The sequence below is a fragment of the Pseudophryne corroboree genome, chromosome 3, assembly GCF_028390025.1.
Source record: "Pseudophryne corroboree isolate aPseCor3 chromosome 3, aPseCor3.hap2, whole genome shotgun sequence".
Lineage (NCBI taxonomy): Eukaryota > Metazoa > Chordata > Amphibia > Anura > Myobatrachidae > Pseudophryne > Pseudophryne corroboree.
Genome location: NC_086446.1, coordinates 604525061 through 604540388, shown reverse-complemented (window position 1 = coordinate 604540388; position 15328 = coordinate 604525061). Strand labels below are relative to the sequence as shown.

The 15328-nt window shown below is 47.4% G+C and overlaps 1 protein-coding gene across 1 annotated transcript in view; it reads left to right on the top strand.

Moving 5' to 3' along the window:
- PIK3AP1 (phosphoinositide-3-kinase adaptor protein 1) overlaps nucleotides 1-15328 on the top strand; it is a 288810-nt gene that overhangs the window by 261368 nt on the left and 12114 nt on the right. The window contains exon 13 of the mRNA XM_063963241.1: nucleotides 14896-15042. Within this exon, the coding sequence (XP_063819311.1) occupies nucleotides 14896-15042 (147 nt within the window). The remainder of the gene's footprint in view (nucleotides 1-14895; nucleotides 15043-15328) is intronic.

Here is a 15328-nt window from a genome sequence, read left to right as displayed (position 1 = left end):
GACAGCGGGATGATGACGTTCGGGCGCTCTCGGGTTAGCCGAGCAAGGCGGGAAGATCCGAGTCTGCCTCGGACCCGTGTAAAAAGGCTGAAGTTCGGGGGGGTTCGGATTCCGAGGAACCGAACCCGCTCATCTCTAAGATTCGCTCACCCCGGCAGCATGCCGCCACCCCTTACAGAGCCAGAAGATCAGAAGACGCGAGATATGGCGGCACAAGCGTAGGAGCGCAGCTCTGAGCGGCTGCGCTCTGGGAAGGCTCAGCGGCACACAGTGTTGGCGCTTTGAGGAACGTCCTGAGCCAGTGTCTTAATACCCTACACTGGGCACAGACGCTAACCAGAGACTGAATCCCCAGGTTAGCGTCACAATCCTCCGTACTCAGACGCTCAACAGGGGACGGAATCCCCCGCCTTGCGACAGAGTTCTCAGGCCAGTATAAAGAATTTGTGCGGAAAGACGCGCCATCTTCAAGGGGCGGATCTTCTCCTCAGAGCCGACCCAGCAGCGTTCAGCGCCATTTTCCTGCCTGCAGTTCCTGTACACAGACGCTGACAGAGCTATCCCTCCAAGCAACTCCGGCTATTCTGTGCGGTACCAGGGGGTTGTAGAAGGGGGGGAGGCGGTGAATTAGATCTGTGCAACTATTACAGTGCACAGTAGGCGCTGATAAAGGGTGCCCTTTATATATAACAGCGCTGTGAGTGGTTTGGCTCTGATCTCTGTGTCTCTCTTGCCATTCTCAGGGGGGAAACTCTGTCTAACCTTCCTGTGTGTGTGTGGAGTGTTTGGGGTCTTCAGTCAGCTATGTCCAGGGACTCTGTGTCATATGCAGCTGAGGACATGTCCTCTCAGGATGATCTCATTCCATGTAATCAGGATTGCACTGTTGTAGCGCAGATACCAGTAAGGGAGCCGGAGTGGTTGGCCTCTATCAAAACTATGATTTCTCAGATTTCTGCTAAGGTTGCTCAGAATGAATCTGCAACTCAGGTTTTACAGAATTCTATGGCAGTTTGGTCTGGTTCTGTTACCTCAGGCACCCCCTGTGTGGGTTCCCACAAAACGTGCTCTTGCCCAGTTCATGCAAGATGACACGGATACCGACTCTGACACGGCAGACAGTGACAGTACTCAGGGGGGCCGCATTTCTTGCAAAAGGGGTGCAGTTGATGATAGAGGCTATTAGAGATGTGTTGAATATTACTGACACAACACCTGAACAGGTTGAGGAGGCTTACGTCACTGACAATAAGAAAGCCTCGCTAACCTTCCCTGCGTCCAAGGAATTAAATGCTATATTTGAAAAAGCATGGGAAAATCCAGAGAAAAAACTCTAGATTCCTAGGAGGGTTCTGGTTGCTTTCCCCTTCCCTGAGGAGGATAGAAAGAAACGGGAAAACCCACCCATAGTGGACTCATCTGTATCCAGACTCTCAAAAAAGGTGGCTTTACCTGTCCCAGGATCTACTGCCTTAAAGGAGCCAGCTGATCGCAAGATCGATACTACGCTAAAATCCATATACACGGCTTCAGGGGCGATACTACATCCTACTATTTCCTGTGCATGGATTTCCAAAGCCAGGGACGTAACTAGGGTGGGGTGGTTGGGGCTGTGGCTAAGGGGGCATGCGCCCCGAGTGTAGGATTTGAGGGGGCGCTGAGGAGTTACAGAGGAGCAGGGGTTTTTTTTTTAACTGACAGTGCTGTGCTGCTCCAGTGAGACAGCAGACGGCTACTGGGGCAGTGTCTCTGACCCACCTGTCTGCCTGGAGCTGGCTTCAACGCTGTGCGGGTGAGCTCCAGAACCTGGGATCTCTCCTATGCCAGCTACTGTCTTAAACTCTCTTCTTTGCCATGCAGTGCTGTGACTAGCGTGCTGTGCACCGTACAAGCTATAGAAGTGAGCTGTTGGTGCTGTGTTTTTTCAGCAGGCTATGATCCCAGCTGCCTGCCCAGCACCAACCGATAACAAGCTGCAGGCTACACCACATTGAGAGGACACACTGCCCCAGGCTTATGCTTGTTAACAGATGCAGTCACCGATGTTACAGAAATCAAAGGCTCACTTTGCTAGCTATCCACTAGACAGTGGAAACTTAGAGCCTGGACAACCTCCAACTCTCTGTGCTCCCAGTTAGCAGTATCAACCTCGGCTTTGCCTCCCAGATGGGGGGATTTGGTGTAGCTTATAGGGGGATGTAGTGTAGTGATGTATGTAGTGTAGTAATGTATTGCAGTATATAGGGGCATGTAGTGCACTGATGTGGTGTAGCATATAAGGGGATGTAGTGTAGTGATGTAGTGTAGCATATAGGGTATAAAGTGCAGTGTATAGGGGCATGTAGTGTAGAGATGTAGTTCAGTGTGTAGGGAATGTAGTATAGTAATGCAGTGGATAGGGGAATGTAGTGCAGCGATGAAGTGTTATGATATACTGCAGTGATATATTGCAATGTATGGGGATAAACAGAGGAGCATATAGTTGAACACGCTGCAGGAGGTGCCTGTTACGCATAGGGCATTTGAGGCACATAGGGGAATATTGTCCAATAGTATTTAATTTTTGGGGGGTTTGTTTTTGTTTTGTTTGTTTTTTTGGGGAGGGGGCGTGCGCAAAATTACTGCTTTTCCCCAGGTGACGAAAATCCTAGTTTCGGCCCTGCCAAAGCTATAGTAAAGTGGTCAGGCACGTTACTTGAATATTTGGATACGTTAGGTAAGAGTGACATTGAATTGTTTCTCTGTAACATTCAGGATTCTGCAGGTTTTATCGTGTAATCCATAAAAGACCTGGGTTCGATGGCTGCAGGAATTTCTTCCATGTCGGTCTCAGCTCGTCGAGGACTGTGGCTGTGCCAGTGGTCTGCCGACGCGGAATCCGGGAGAGGTGTGGAGACCCTACCCTACACAGGTCAGGCTCTTTTTGGGGAAGCACTGGATGCGTGGATCTCCACGGCTACATTGGCTATGTCCCCTTTTCTTCCCTCAGCAGCTCCGGCTACGAAGAAACCTTTTTCTTCACCTGCATCTCAGTCCTTTCGGGTTTCTAAACCGAGAAAGACCAACCGGCCAACACCTTCTTTAGAGTGGGCTTACCAAAGTCCAAGAAACCTACTGCGGCAGGTTCCCAAGAAGAGAAACCTGCTTCAAGTGCGCCAAAGTCCTCCGCATGACGGTGGACGGCACAGCCTGGAGGTAGGACCGGTGGGGGCGAGAATCAGACATTTCAGTCACGTCTGGGTGTCGTCTGGCCTGGACCCCTGGGTACTAGATATTGTGTCCCAGGGGTACGGGCTGGAATTTCAAAATCTCCCTCCTCACCGGTTCTTCACATTGGGCTTGCCAGCTCTGCCGGCAGACAGGGCTACCCTACAGGGAGCCATCCAGAAGTTGGTGGAGGCACAGGTCATTGTACCAGTCCCTCCTTAAATGCAGAACACAGGTTACTATTCGAACCTTTTCGTGGTACCGAAACCGGATGGTTCGGTCAGACCCATTCTGAACTTAAAATCACTGAAGCCCTTTCTGTGGGAGTTCGAGTTCAAAATGGAGTCTCTAAGGGCAGTGATATCAGGTCTGGAGGAGGGGGAATTCCTGGTATCCCTGGATATCAGGGATGCGTACCTCCACATTCCGATTTGGCTGCCGCATCAAGCTTATCTCAGATTCGCTCTGTTGGACTGTCATTTTCAGTTCCAGGCCCTACCATTCAGCCTATCCACAGCGCCGAGAGTATTCACCAAGGTGTTGGCGGAAATGATGGTTCTCCTCCACAGGCAGGAGGTGTACATAATTCCGTATCTGGACGATCTGCTAATAAAGGCATTGTCCAAGGAGAAGCTTTTTCAGTCAATAGCTCTCACGACCCAGCTTCTCAAGGAACATGGTTGGATCCTAAATATCCCAAAATCACATTTGGAACCAACCAGTAGGTTGTCCTTTCTGGGAATGATCCTCGACACAGAGGTGCAGATGGTGTTTCTTCCAGAGGAAAAAGCGTTGGTGATACAGGCAATAGTCCGGGATGTCCTGAAACCAGCTCGGGTTTCAGTTCATCAGTGCATTCGCCTTCTGAGGAAGATGGTGGACTCTTACGAGGCTAGGCAGTATGGGAGGTTTCACACTCGGCCCTTCCAACTGGATCTCCTGGACAAGTGGTCGGGATCCCATCTACACATGCACCAGAGAATACGTCTGTTGCTAAAGGCCAGGATTTCACTCCTCTGGTGGCTGCAATTACCTCACCTTCTGGAGGGCCGCAGGTTCGGGATTCAGGACTGGATCCTTCTAACCACGAATGCAAGTCTCCGGGGCTGGGGCGCAGTCATTCAAGGGGAAACCTTCCAAGGAAGGTGGTCAAGTCTGGAAGCCGGCCTGCTGATAAACATTCTGAGAAATTGGGCCATTCAAGTGCAGTCAAACAACGTAACGACAGTGGCTTACATAAACGGACAAGGCGGAACGAAGAGCAGAGCTGCAATGTCAGAGGTAACAAAGATCATCCTCTGGGCAGAAAAGCATGCGTTGGCGCTGTCAGCAATCTTCATTCCGGGAGTAGACAACTGGGAAGAACACTTCCTCAGCAGACACGATCTCCATCCAGGAGAGTGGGGTCTCCATCCGGAGGTGTTCACGGAGGTAACAGATCTTAGGGGCATGCCCCAAATCGACATGATGGCCTCTCGTCTCAACAAGAAGCTTCGGCGGTATTGTTCCAGGTCGAGGGACCCGCAAGCAGTGGTGGTGGACGCCCTAGTGACTCCGTGGGTGTTCCAGTCCGTGTATGTGTTTCCTCCACTTCCACTCATTCCAAGAGTTCTCAAACTCATAAAGAGAACAAGAGTTCAGGCGATCCTCATTGCTCTAGACTGGCCAAGAAGGGCTTGATAAACGGATCTTCTGGGTCTACTGCTAGAAGAGCCGAGGCCTCTTCCTCTTCAGGAGCACCTGCTACAGCAAGGGCCATTCGCCTATCAAGACTTACTATGGCTACGTTTGACGGCATGGAGGTTGAACGCCAGATACTAGCTCGGAAGGGAATTCCGAATAAGATTATTCCTACCCTGATACAGGCTAGGAAAGGAGTAACGTCTAAACATTACCATCGTATTTGGAAAAAATATATGTCTTGGTGTGAGTCCAAGAAGTTTCCTACAGTGGAGTTTCAACTGGGGCGGTTTCTCCTCTTTCTGCAAGTAGGTGTGGATATGGGCCTGATATTAGGATTCGTAAAAGTCCAGATTTCGGCCCTATCCATTGTCTTCCAGAAACAATTGGCTGCTCTCCCTGTGGTTCAGATTTTTTTGAAGGGAGTTCTGCACATCCAACCTCCCTTTGTTCCGCCTACGGTGCCTTGGTGTGTGGTGTTGCAGTTTCTCCAGTCAGATTGGTTTGAACCTCTACGGGAGGTTGAGGTCAAGTTTCTCATGTGGAAGGCTGTCACTTTGATGGCCTTAGCTTTTGCTAGACGTGTGTCAGAGTTGGGGGCTTTGTCATGTAAAAGCCCATACTTGATCTTCCATCAAGATAGAGCTGAGCTCCGGACACGTCAACAGTTTCTTCCAAAGGTTGTGTCAGCATTTCATATCAACCAACCTATTGTGGTGCCAGTTGCGACTGACTTCTCATTTTTACCTGAGTCCTTAGATGTTGTAAGGGCTCTAAAGGTCTATGTGAGGAGGACTGCTCATCACAGAAAGTCAGACTCTCTGTTTGTCCTGTATGATCCCAAGAGAATTGGGTGTCCTGCTTCTAAGCAGACGATATCTCGCTGGATCAGGTTCACTATCCAGCATGCGTATTCAACGGCAGGCTTGCCGTGTCCTACGTCTGTTGAGGCCCACTTTGCTCGTAAAGTGGGTCCTTCCTAGGCGGCTTCCCACGGTGTCTCGGCTTTGCAACTCTGCTGAGCAGCTACTTAGTTCGATACTTTGGCCTCTGAGGACCTAAAGTTTTGTCAAGTGGTTCTGCAGGAGCCTCCGCTCTCTCCCTCCCGTTCTGGGAGCTTTGGTACATCCCCATGGTACTAAGTTGACCCCAGCATCCTCTAGGACATAAGAGAAAATAGGATTTTAATTACCTGCCGGTAAATCCTTTTCTCGTAGTCCATAGAGGATGCTGGGCACCCGCCCAGCACTTCGTTATCCTGCTGTAGTTGTTTAGTTCAGTACTGCTTAGTTCTTGGTAAGTATTGTTTTGTTACTTGGTAAGTAATTCTGTTCAGCCGTTGCTGATGTTTCTAGCTAGTTAGCTTGGTTTGCCTTGTGTGTGAGCTGGTGTGAATCTCGCCACTCTCTGTGTACAATCCTTCTCTCGAAGATGTCCGTCTCATCGGGCACAGTTTCTAGACTGGGTCTGGTAGGAGGGGCATAGAGGAAGGAGCCAGCCCACACTCTCAAACTCTTAAAGTGCCAATGGCTCCTAGTGGACCTATCTATACCCCATGGTACTAAATGGACCCCAGCATCCTCTACAGACTACGAGAAAAGTATTTACCGGTAGGTAATTAAAATCCTATGCAATGTACCGAAGCGCATCCGCAGCCCCCAGTGCATCTCAATCTACTGCGGGGGCTGTGGCGGCTAGCGTTACTGGGTGCCTGTTTCCGTGGGTGCTCCTCATTGCCCCTGGGTGCTCAGGCCCGAGAGCACCCACAGAAATATTAGCCCAGATCTGTGACTAATATATAGGAGATAAGTGGTCAGGAAAAGTTAAACATCCCATAATAAATAAATTCACAAACATAATAGAACCAGTAGGAGACAGAACTGCACTTTCTAAGCCCATTCTTCCACCTAATGGTAAGGTGCCTTTCTCTTCTTCCTGGCAGCTACTCTCTGGTCCAGTGCACTAACTGAGGGCTCTGATCCACACACAGCAAACTTGCTAGAAGTTGCTGCTACCACTGGGCACGTGCAGCAGCTCTGCTCTGTCTCTTATAATGCATGTTGTGGTGATAGCTCTAGTAACCGTATTATAGGCCTAATTCAGATCTGATTGCAGCGGGGGGGGGGGGGGGGGGGAATGAGGGGCAGATATAATATGTGCAGAGAGAGTTAGATTTGGGTGGGGTGTGTTCAAACTGAAATCTAAATTGCAGTGTAAAAATAAAGCAGCCAGTATTTACCTTGCACAGAAACAATATAACCCACCCAAATCTAACTCTCTCTGCACATGTCATATCTGCCCCCCCTGCAGTGCACATGGGCCCTCATTCCGAGTCGTTCGCTCTGTATTTTTCTTCGCATCGCAGCGTTTTTCTGCTTAGTACGCATGCGCAATGTTCGCACTGCGACTGCGCCAAGTAATTTTGCTATGAAGATAGTATTTTTACTCACGGCTTTTTCTTCGCTCCGGCGATCGTAGTGTGATTGACAGGAAATGGGTGTTACTGGGCGGAAACACGGCGTTTTATGGGCGTGTGGATAAAAACGCTACCGTTTCCGGAAAAAACGCGGGAGTGGCTGGAGAAACGGGGGAGTGTCTGGGCGAACGCTGGGTGTGTTTGTGACGTCAAACCAGGAACGACAAGCACTGAACTGATCGCAGATGCCGAGTAAGGTTGAAGCTACTCAGAAACTGCTAAATAGTTTGTAATCGCAATATTGCGAATACATCGTTCGCAATTTTAAGAAGCTAAGATTCACTCCCAGTAGGCGGCGGCTTAGCGTGTGTAACTCTGCTAAAATCGCCTTGCAAGCGAACAACTCGGAATGAGGGCCATGGTTTTTCCCATTAGCTAACAAATTTGCTGCTGCAATCAGATCTGAATTAGGCCCTATGGGGCCAATTCAGTAAGGTTAGCAAATTCTGGTAAAGGCCCTCATTCCGAGTTGATCGGTCGCAAGGCGAATTTAGCAGAGTTACACACGCTAAGCCGCCGCCTACTGGGAGTGAATCTTAGCTTCTTAAAATTGCGACCGATGTATTCGCAATATTGCGATTACTAACTACTTAGCAGTTTCAGAGTAGCTTCAGACTTACTCTGCCTGTGCGATCATTTCAGTGCTTGTCGTTCCTGGTTGACGTCACAAACACACCCAGCGTTCGCCCAGGCACTCCCACCGTTTCCCCGGCCACTCCTGCGTTTTTTCCGGAAACGGTAGCGTTTTCAGCCACACGCCCCTGAAACGCCGTGTTTCCGCCCAGTAACACCCATTTCCTGTCAATCACATTACGATCGCCGGAGCGAAGAAAAAGCCGTGAGTAAAATTACTTTCTTCATAGTAAAGTTACTTGGCGCAGTTGCAGTGCGAACATTGCGCATGCGTACTAAGCGGATTTTCACTGCGATGCGATGAAAAATACCGAGCGAACAACTCGGAATGAGGGCCAATGAGCAGAATTTGCTAACCATTAGCACGCATGCCGGGGGCAGCCCAGCATGCTGACTGGCACCTCCCCCCCTGCTTCAAGCAGAAATTGCGAACAGCACGCATGCTTGTTAACAGAAATTAAGGATGATTCCTGCGGGTGCAGGAGTCCAAGCGCCATTTTTGCTGTTGCAGCGGCTGCGTGTGACGTCACGCAGCCGCTGCAGCCACACTCCTGACACGCCCCCGTTCGCATGTATCGGCCCATCGTTTGGGCTGGCACGCCCCCGCAACGCTCCGTTTTCACCCCCATCCCGCCCCGCGACCGCCTCTGCCTGATTGACAGGCAGAGGCGATCGTATTTTCTGCGGCCCCCCACAGAAAATGCGGGTGCATGCGCAGTAGGGCCTGCTGCGCATGCGTCCGTGGCCCCTCAGCAAAAATTCTATACGAATCGCTACTTGCGATTCACACTGAATTTGCCCCTATATACTGTACTACTGCTTTTTGCTTTTGTAGTCATAATCTGAGATGCTGGGCAAGAGGAGGGGGTTTCCTGGCAACCAGAACACCCCCCGCCCCCTTCGCGTTTGCCTATGTTTTACTGCAGATACATGCAGCTTTTTATTTGCATAAATGTTTATATTCCTTTTCCTCTAAACTGTCTTTGTAAACTGTTGATGTTCTTACTTCAGCGAGTAACTCTGAAAACATGCATGGTTTAAAGGGAGACAGTTACATGCCCGACGGTCAGGAGACCGTCGGTCACAATACCGACACCGGAATCCCGCCCCCTTACAGTCCCGACACTCGGCATGACGACTATCAGGGACTATTCCCACTCGTGGTTGTCCATGACACCCATAGAGTGGGAATATAACCCGTGGCGAGCGAAGAAAGATCACAAGGGGCTCCGTTCCAGTCTCCTCCCCCTGCCTGCCACCTGGAAGCAGGGATTCCGGCATCAGTATGGTGACCGACGGTCTCCCTGACTGCCGGTCACGCATACCAAACCCGGTGTAAAGAGTATATTCATCTCTTCAAAGTCTAATTGTTAACACTTTAGGACAACCCTGTTAATTAATTTAAACTTCCAATTTATTCTGCTTAAATACTACTTGATTAGTTTTGTTAATGTATCAAACTAATCATGAAAGTGAGGGAACATTGTAACCACTATTGGCTGAAGTGGACGTTTCCATATAAATTGCACCAGGACGGTACAAAGTCCTCTTCCTTTCGGGTCCCCTTCGTCCTCTCATTTTGACAAAAACCTGCACATACTGTAAAAACAAGTTAGTAATCTGGGTCCATCAGTGACCACTGGGCTCTAGGCAGGTACTTAGAATGCTTTAGGGATGATCTGACTCTGTCTGGGCTTCATTCTGCACGGATTGCAATTGCGACTAAACGCACATAGATCTATAGCCAAACCCACAATTATTATACAACTTCACTGCAAATCTAGGCTCTAGCCCACTCCCACTGCACGCATAGTTACAAACGTAACTGCGTGCATTCACTTAAAATTACGAGAAAATGTAGCTCTTCTACATCGATGTCAGCACAAAACTGGGATGGTACAGATGGAGCCACGCTAGTTGTGGCTCCGTCTGTGCCTGGGCGCGCCAAGCGCGCCTAACGACTATAGCATCTCCGTCCGGGGCGCACGCGCTCATCCATAACGGTGACGTGCCCCATTCTAGTGAATAAGAGAGCGTCTCTGTGCACTCCCGGCGAGGCTAGGCGAACGGATCACCTAGATCGCCTGCGATGCGCCGCCTCTTAGGCATGCATTAAGGGTCATGGTGTAACGACAATACATACATGTAAAATGTTTAAATCAGTGTTACTTACAATAGTAATAAGTTCTGCACAACACTGTGCTAAAATGAGCAACATGACATGATAAAAGTGTCACTTTGTAAAATGTGAAAAGCTAATTTATTTAATTAGGCATGCAGCACACTAAACAGCGTTCCCGGCATCACTATGAACACCATCAGCTGCCTGCGATTTTACAATAATTAACTTGACCATCGGTACTTTTGCTGCTGCCGTAAGTACTTCCTCAGTCTGCATAGCTCTCTAGCTACTCAACCTGTGCGTTTGAAGCGTTTGCAATTTCCACAATGTGTTTTGCATATACTATGATTGCAACACCCACTACACGCCTGCATCACAGAAATTGCGTACCCATCCCATGGACACACCTCCATCTCTTCTTTTTATAGTTGCTAAAAGCAATGACTACTGTGTTCACAGATACCTACGTATGATCATGTGTATGGTTGTGTCAGCTGTGTGCCAATAATCGCTCATTTTGCGATTATTCACATTTACAACTGATGCAGCATGAGGCCCTCTGCTTCCAATACAGTATAAGTAAGGGATGAAGCCTTATCTCCAGCACCTCAGAAGGAATCAGTATGTTATACCGGCGCACAAAATACAGACGTTGGAATCCCGAAAGTGCCTAACCCTAACCACCTCCCAGAAGTGCCTAAACCTAACCCTCCATCCCCGCTGCCTAAACCTAACTCTTCCTCCCCCGTAGCCTGAGCCTGACCTCCCCCCGGAGTGCCTAACTCTAACCCAGCCGCCCCGCAGCCTAACCCTAACCTGCTGTGTCCGCCCAGAAAACTGGGAACCGCCCCATAAATATGCCTTCTTCACACCTTTATCTCATTTAAATTCTCTACTCGTAAGAAATCTAAATCTCATGTTTGATTGCAGGCAGGGCCATCTTAATGTGTTGGCACAATGGGCTGCTTCCCAAGGCCCCACGATTCTAGGGGCCGTCGAGCATGAGCAGGCTGGACTCTGATTGTGAATTACACACAATCAGGGTGGCCGGGCAGTGTTCTCTTCAGCCTCCTATCCTGCAGCCAGGCAGTGAATGGCTGTCAGCATGCTGATTCACGGATGGCTCAAACTATCCACCAATGAGAGTGCTAACAGCCATTCACTCTATGGAAGCACGTGGAGAGATGTCGCAGGAGGGGTACATTTTTTTTAAATTATTTATTCATGCTCAGGGCCTGCAATGCAGTTAAGACGGCCCCGATTGCAGGTGTTCATGCACTTAACTGACATGCGGCAAGGAAGAAAACCTATTTAGTCTCTTCATCAGGAGACAGTGCTGTTATTTGATTCTTTGCAAACATCAGAAACTTTAGCTGATGGCTTTATAGTTGTAAATGTGACATCCTTATATCTTCTTCTGTATGTTACTTATATTTGTTAATATACAGCCAGGGATAGGTGTACTTCCAGTTTCCTACTCTTGCCCAGCTACTTCTCTTGCTCAGCACAGCTATGCAATTCTGACCAGGTTTTCATTTGATAGTTCAAAATGTATTTACATTTGCTTCACATTTTACTTTAATGCTGGCTACAGACTACGATGATGGATCAGCTGTCCATCTGAGTCGCCGATCTGATGATTGGTACGTGCATATGCACATACCAGTCATCGGCCCGATGTAACAGTTTCTGAGGTTGAAAAAAGACAATGGCCCTCATTCCGAGTTGTTCGCTCGCTAGCTGCTTTTAGCAGAAGTGCGAACGAAAGGATCGCAGCGCTGCAGCAAAAAAAAATTGTGCAGTTTCAGAGTAGCTGCAGACCTACTCCTACCTTGCAATCACTTCAGCATATTTAGTTCCTGTTTTGACGTCACAAACACGCCCTGCGTTCGGCCAGCCACGCCTACGTTTTTCCAGCCACTCCTGCGTTTTTATCTGACACGCCTGCGTTTTTTCATACACTCCCCAAAAACGGTCAGTTACCACCCAGAAACACCCACTTCCTGTCAATCACTCTGCGGCCAGCAGTGCGACTGAAAAGCGTCGCTAGAGCTTGTGTAAAACTACATCAGCTTTTGTGAAAGTATGACGCGCGTGCACACTGCGTACCATACGCATGCGCAGAATTGCCAATTTTTAGCCTGATCGCTGCGCTGCGAACAACGGCAGCTAGCGATCAACTCGGAATGACCCCCAATATGTCCGGCCAGTTCAACCTATTTGTGGTCTCCTACGCTGTATTATTTTAGGACTAATTTTGTCTGTTTCTAATGTCGGCCATTGTGTTTCTTCTTTTTTTTTTAATAACAATAGTGCGTGACTCCGCTCCATAACCCTGTATATCCTTATCCATTAGGTACTTATCTAGCCCATTCTTAAAGGTGTTGACCGAGTCTGCCATTACCACTCTCTCAGGCAGTGAATTCCAAACACGTATTGTCCTGACTGTGAAGAAACCTTTACATCTTTGTGTGCGAAATCTCCTCTCCTCCAGCCTAAGCGGGTGTCTGCGTTGATCTTACCAAAAACAGATCCCCTGCAAGCTCTGTGTATTGTCCCCTTATATATTTGTAGATGTTGATCATGTCCCCTCTCAGTCTCCTCTTTTCTAGTGTAAACATGCCTAGTCTTGCAAGCCTTTCCTCATATTCCAGATTCTCCATCCCCTTAATTAGTTTGGTCGCCCACCTCTGAACCTTTTCTAGTTCTAGGATTTATATAATGGGAGTAAAACACTCTCATCCCTTGCCTCAAATCCCCCACTTTATACATGCTAATACCTTTATAGCCTTCTTTGCTGTAATCCTACTTTGGGTACTGCTGCTTAGTTTGCTATATATGTGAACACCTAATTCTTTTTTCCGGTACAGAATACCCTAATTTTACCCCATTTAGTATGTAGGTGTTATTTTTGTTCTTGCTACCAAAGTGCATTACCTTATACTTGTCTGTATTGAAGCTCATTCTCCATTTTGCTGCCCATGCTTCCAGTTTAACTAAGTAAGTCGTTCTTATGAAGACTCAGCATCTCCTTCCGTATTTATAACCTTACACAATTTGGTATTGTCTGCAAAAATTGACACCATGCTCTCTAGATCTACTGCTAGATCGTTAATGAAGATGTTGAACAATAGTGGTCCAAGTACAGATCCTTGTGGCACACCACTTAGTACTTCAGTCCAATTTGAAAAAGTTCCATTTACCACAATGTGCTGCTCCCTATTATCTAACCAATTTCTGACCCAAGTGCATATTGTGCTCCCTAGACCTAGTTCTTGTAACTAATAGATAAGGCTCATGTGCGGTACTGTGTCAAAAGCTTTAGAAAAGTCTAAAAAGATTACATCCACCTCCTTACCCTGATCAAGGTTTGCACTAACCGTTTCATAAAAACCTAGTAAGTTTGTTTGACATGATCTATCCTTCACAAATCCATGTTAGTTCCTATTAATAACCTTATTGGCTTCTATGAATTTCTGTATACTATCCCTTAGAATACCTTCCAGTACTTTCCCCACTATAGATATAAGACTAACTTGTCTATAATTACCTGGTTCGGCTTTACTTCCCTTTTTGAATATTGGCACTACTTCCGCTACACACCAGTCTTTGGGAACCATGCCTGACGTAAGTGAGTCATTGAAGATCAAAAATAGCGGTCTTGCTAGTTCAGAGTGAAGCTCCATGAGAACCCTTGGGTGAATTCCGTTGGGACCAGGTGACTTATTAATCTTAATTTTTTTTAATCGGCCACAGACTACCTCCTCACTTATGTATGCATTTAGCAGTGAGACATTATCTTTGTTGAGATTGTGTGTTAATCCTTGGTCCTCTCTTGTGAATACCAATGAGAAAACTCATTTAAGTTATCCGCAATGTCATTATCGTTTTTGATTAAGACTCCCAGCTTGTCCTTTAAAGGACCTATATTCTCCTTCTTTAATATTTTGCTTTTAATATATTTAAAAACATTTTGGGGGTTTGATTTGCTTTCCTTTGCTACTAGCTTTTCAGTTTCTACTTTAGCCACTCATTTCTTTTTTGCATCTTTTGTTACAATCCTTATAATGCTGGAATGACTCCGCATTCCCGTCTGATTTGTATTTTTTGAATGCTCACCTTTCCATTAGTTCCTTAATCTTTGTTAAGCCACATTGATTTGGAATTTTTAGTCCTTTGTTTGCTACCCACGGGAATAAATTTGTGAGTATTACTAACGAACAGTGATTTTAATACCTCCCATTTCGCAGTAGTATTTTTTCCTTGAAACAAAATTTCCCATTCAATGTCCCTTAAAGCTTCCCTCATCATGTCAAAGTTGGCCTTGCTAAAGTTTAGAGTCCTAGTTGAGCCAATATAGGACTGCTTATGATAACTGATATTTAATATGACCATATTGTGGTCGCTGTTTTCTATGGGTCATGCCTGACATCACAACTGGGCGGGCATTTACTTGTGCCCACCCCATTGTGCTGTCAGTCACCAGTGGCCTCTGCAGCAAGTGTATGGATGGCTGACCGCCCATACACGCAGCACAATGTGCCGATATAGCTGCAGATATATCAGCCATCGGCTATGCTGCACAGGTGACACGATATGTCTGTGAACTGCGTGATTCACAGATATATAGCTGGTACACACCTGCCCACATGCCCCGATATATTGGCTGTTCAATTGAACAGCCAATATATCAGCCAGTGTATACCCAGCTTAAGAAAAAACGAAAAACAGTTGATGTGTAACAAGCATCATTAATCAATTACATTTTTTCTTTTAGATTTAGAGATCACTAAGCCCATTCCACGTGGTCAAAATTTGGAAGTGAAGCCTCAGTATGGCATTTATGAGTCAGCTAACTTAGTTCCTGGGAAAAAAGATATAAAACGGGGAAACTGGAAGACAGACAGCAGCTCTAGCACTGCAAGTAGGTGGTATATCATATACAGGACAGCTTTGTGGGACTTGTCTTTCGCTCATTTCTGCTTGGAGCCCATGAGCTACCGTAATTGCTGTTATGTGTGCAGTGTACATCATGCAATGCTGCTTGGGTGTTATTGCATCTGGCTCACAGTATGGGGACATTTTTCAGTTGTTTGCTAGAATGATGTGCAACTGTGCGCCTTCCTGGTTATTACAGTAGGTGAAACCGAGCGTAATTTTGACTGCACCGCTATTTCTCTGACGTCCTAGTGGATGCTGGGGACTCCGTA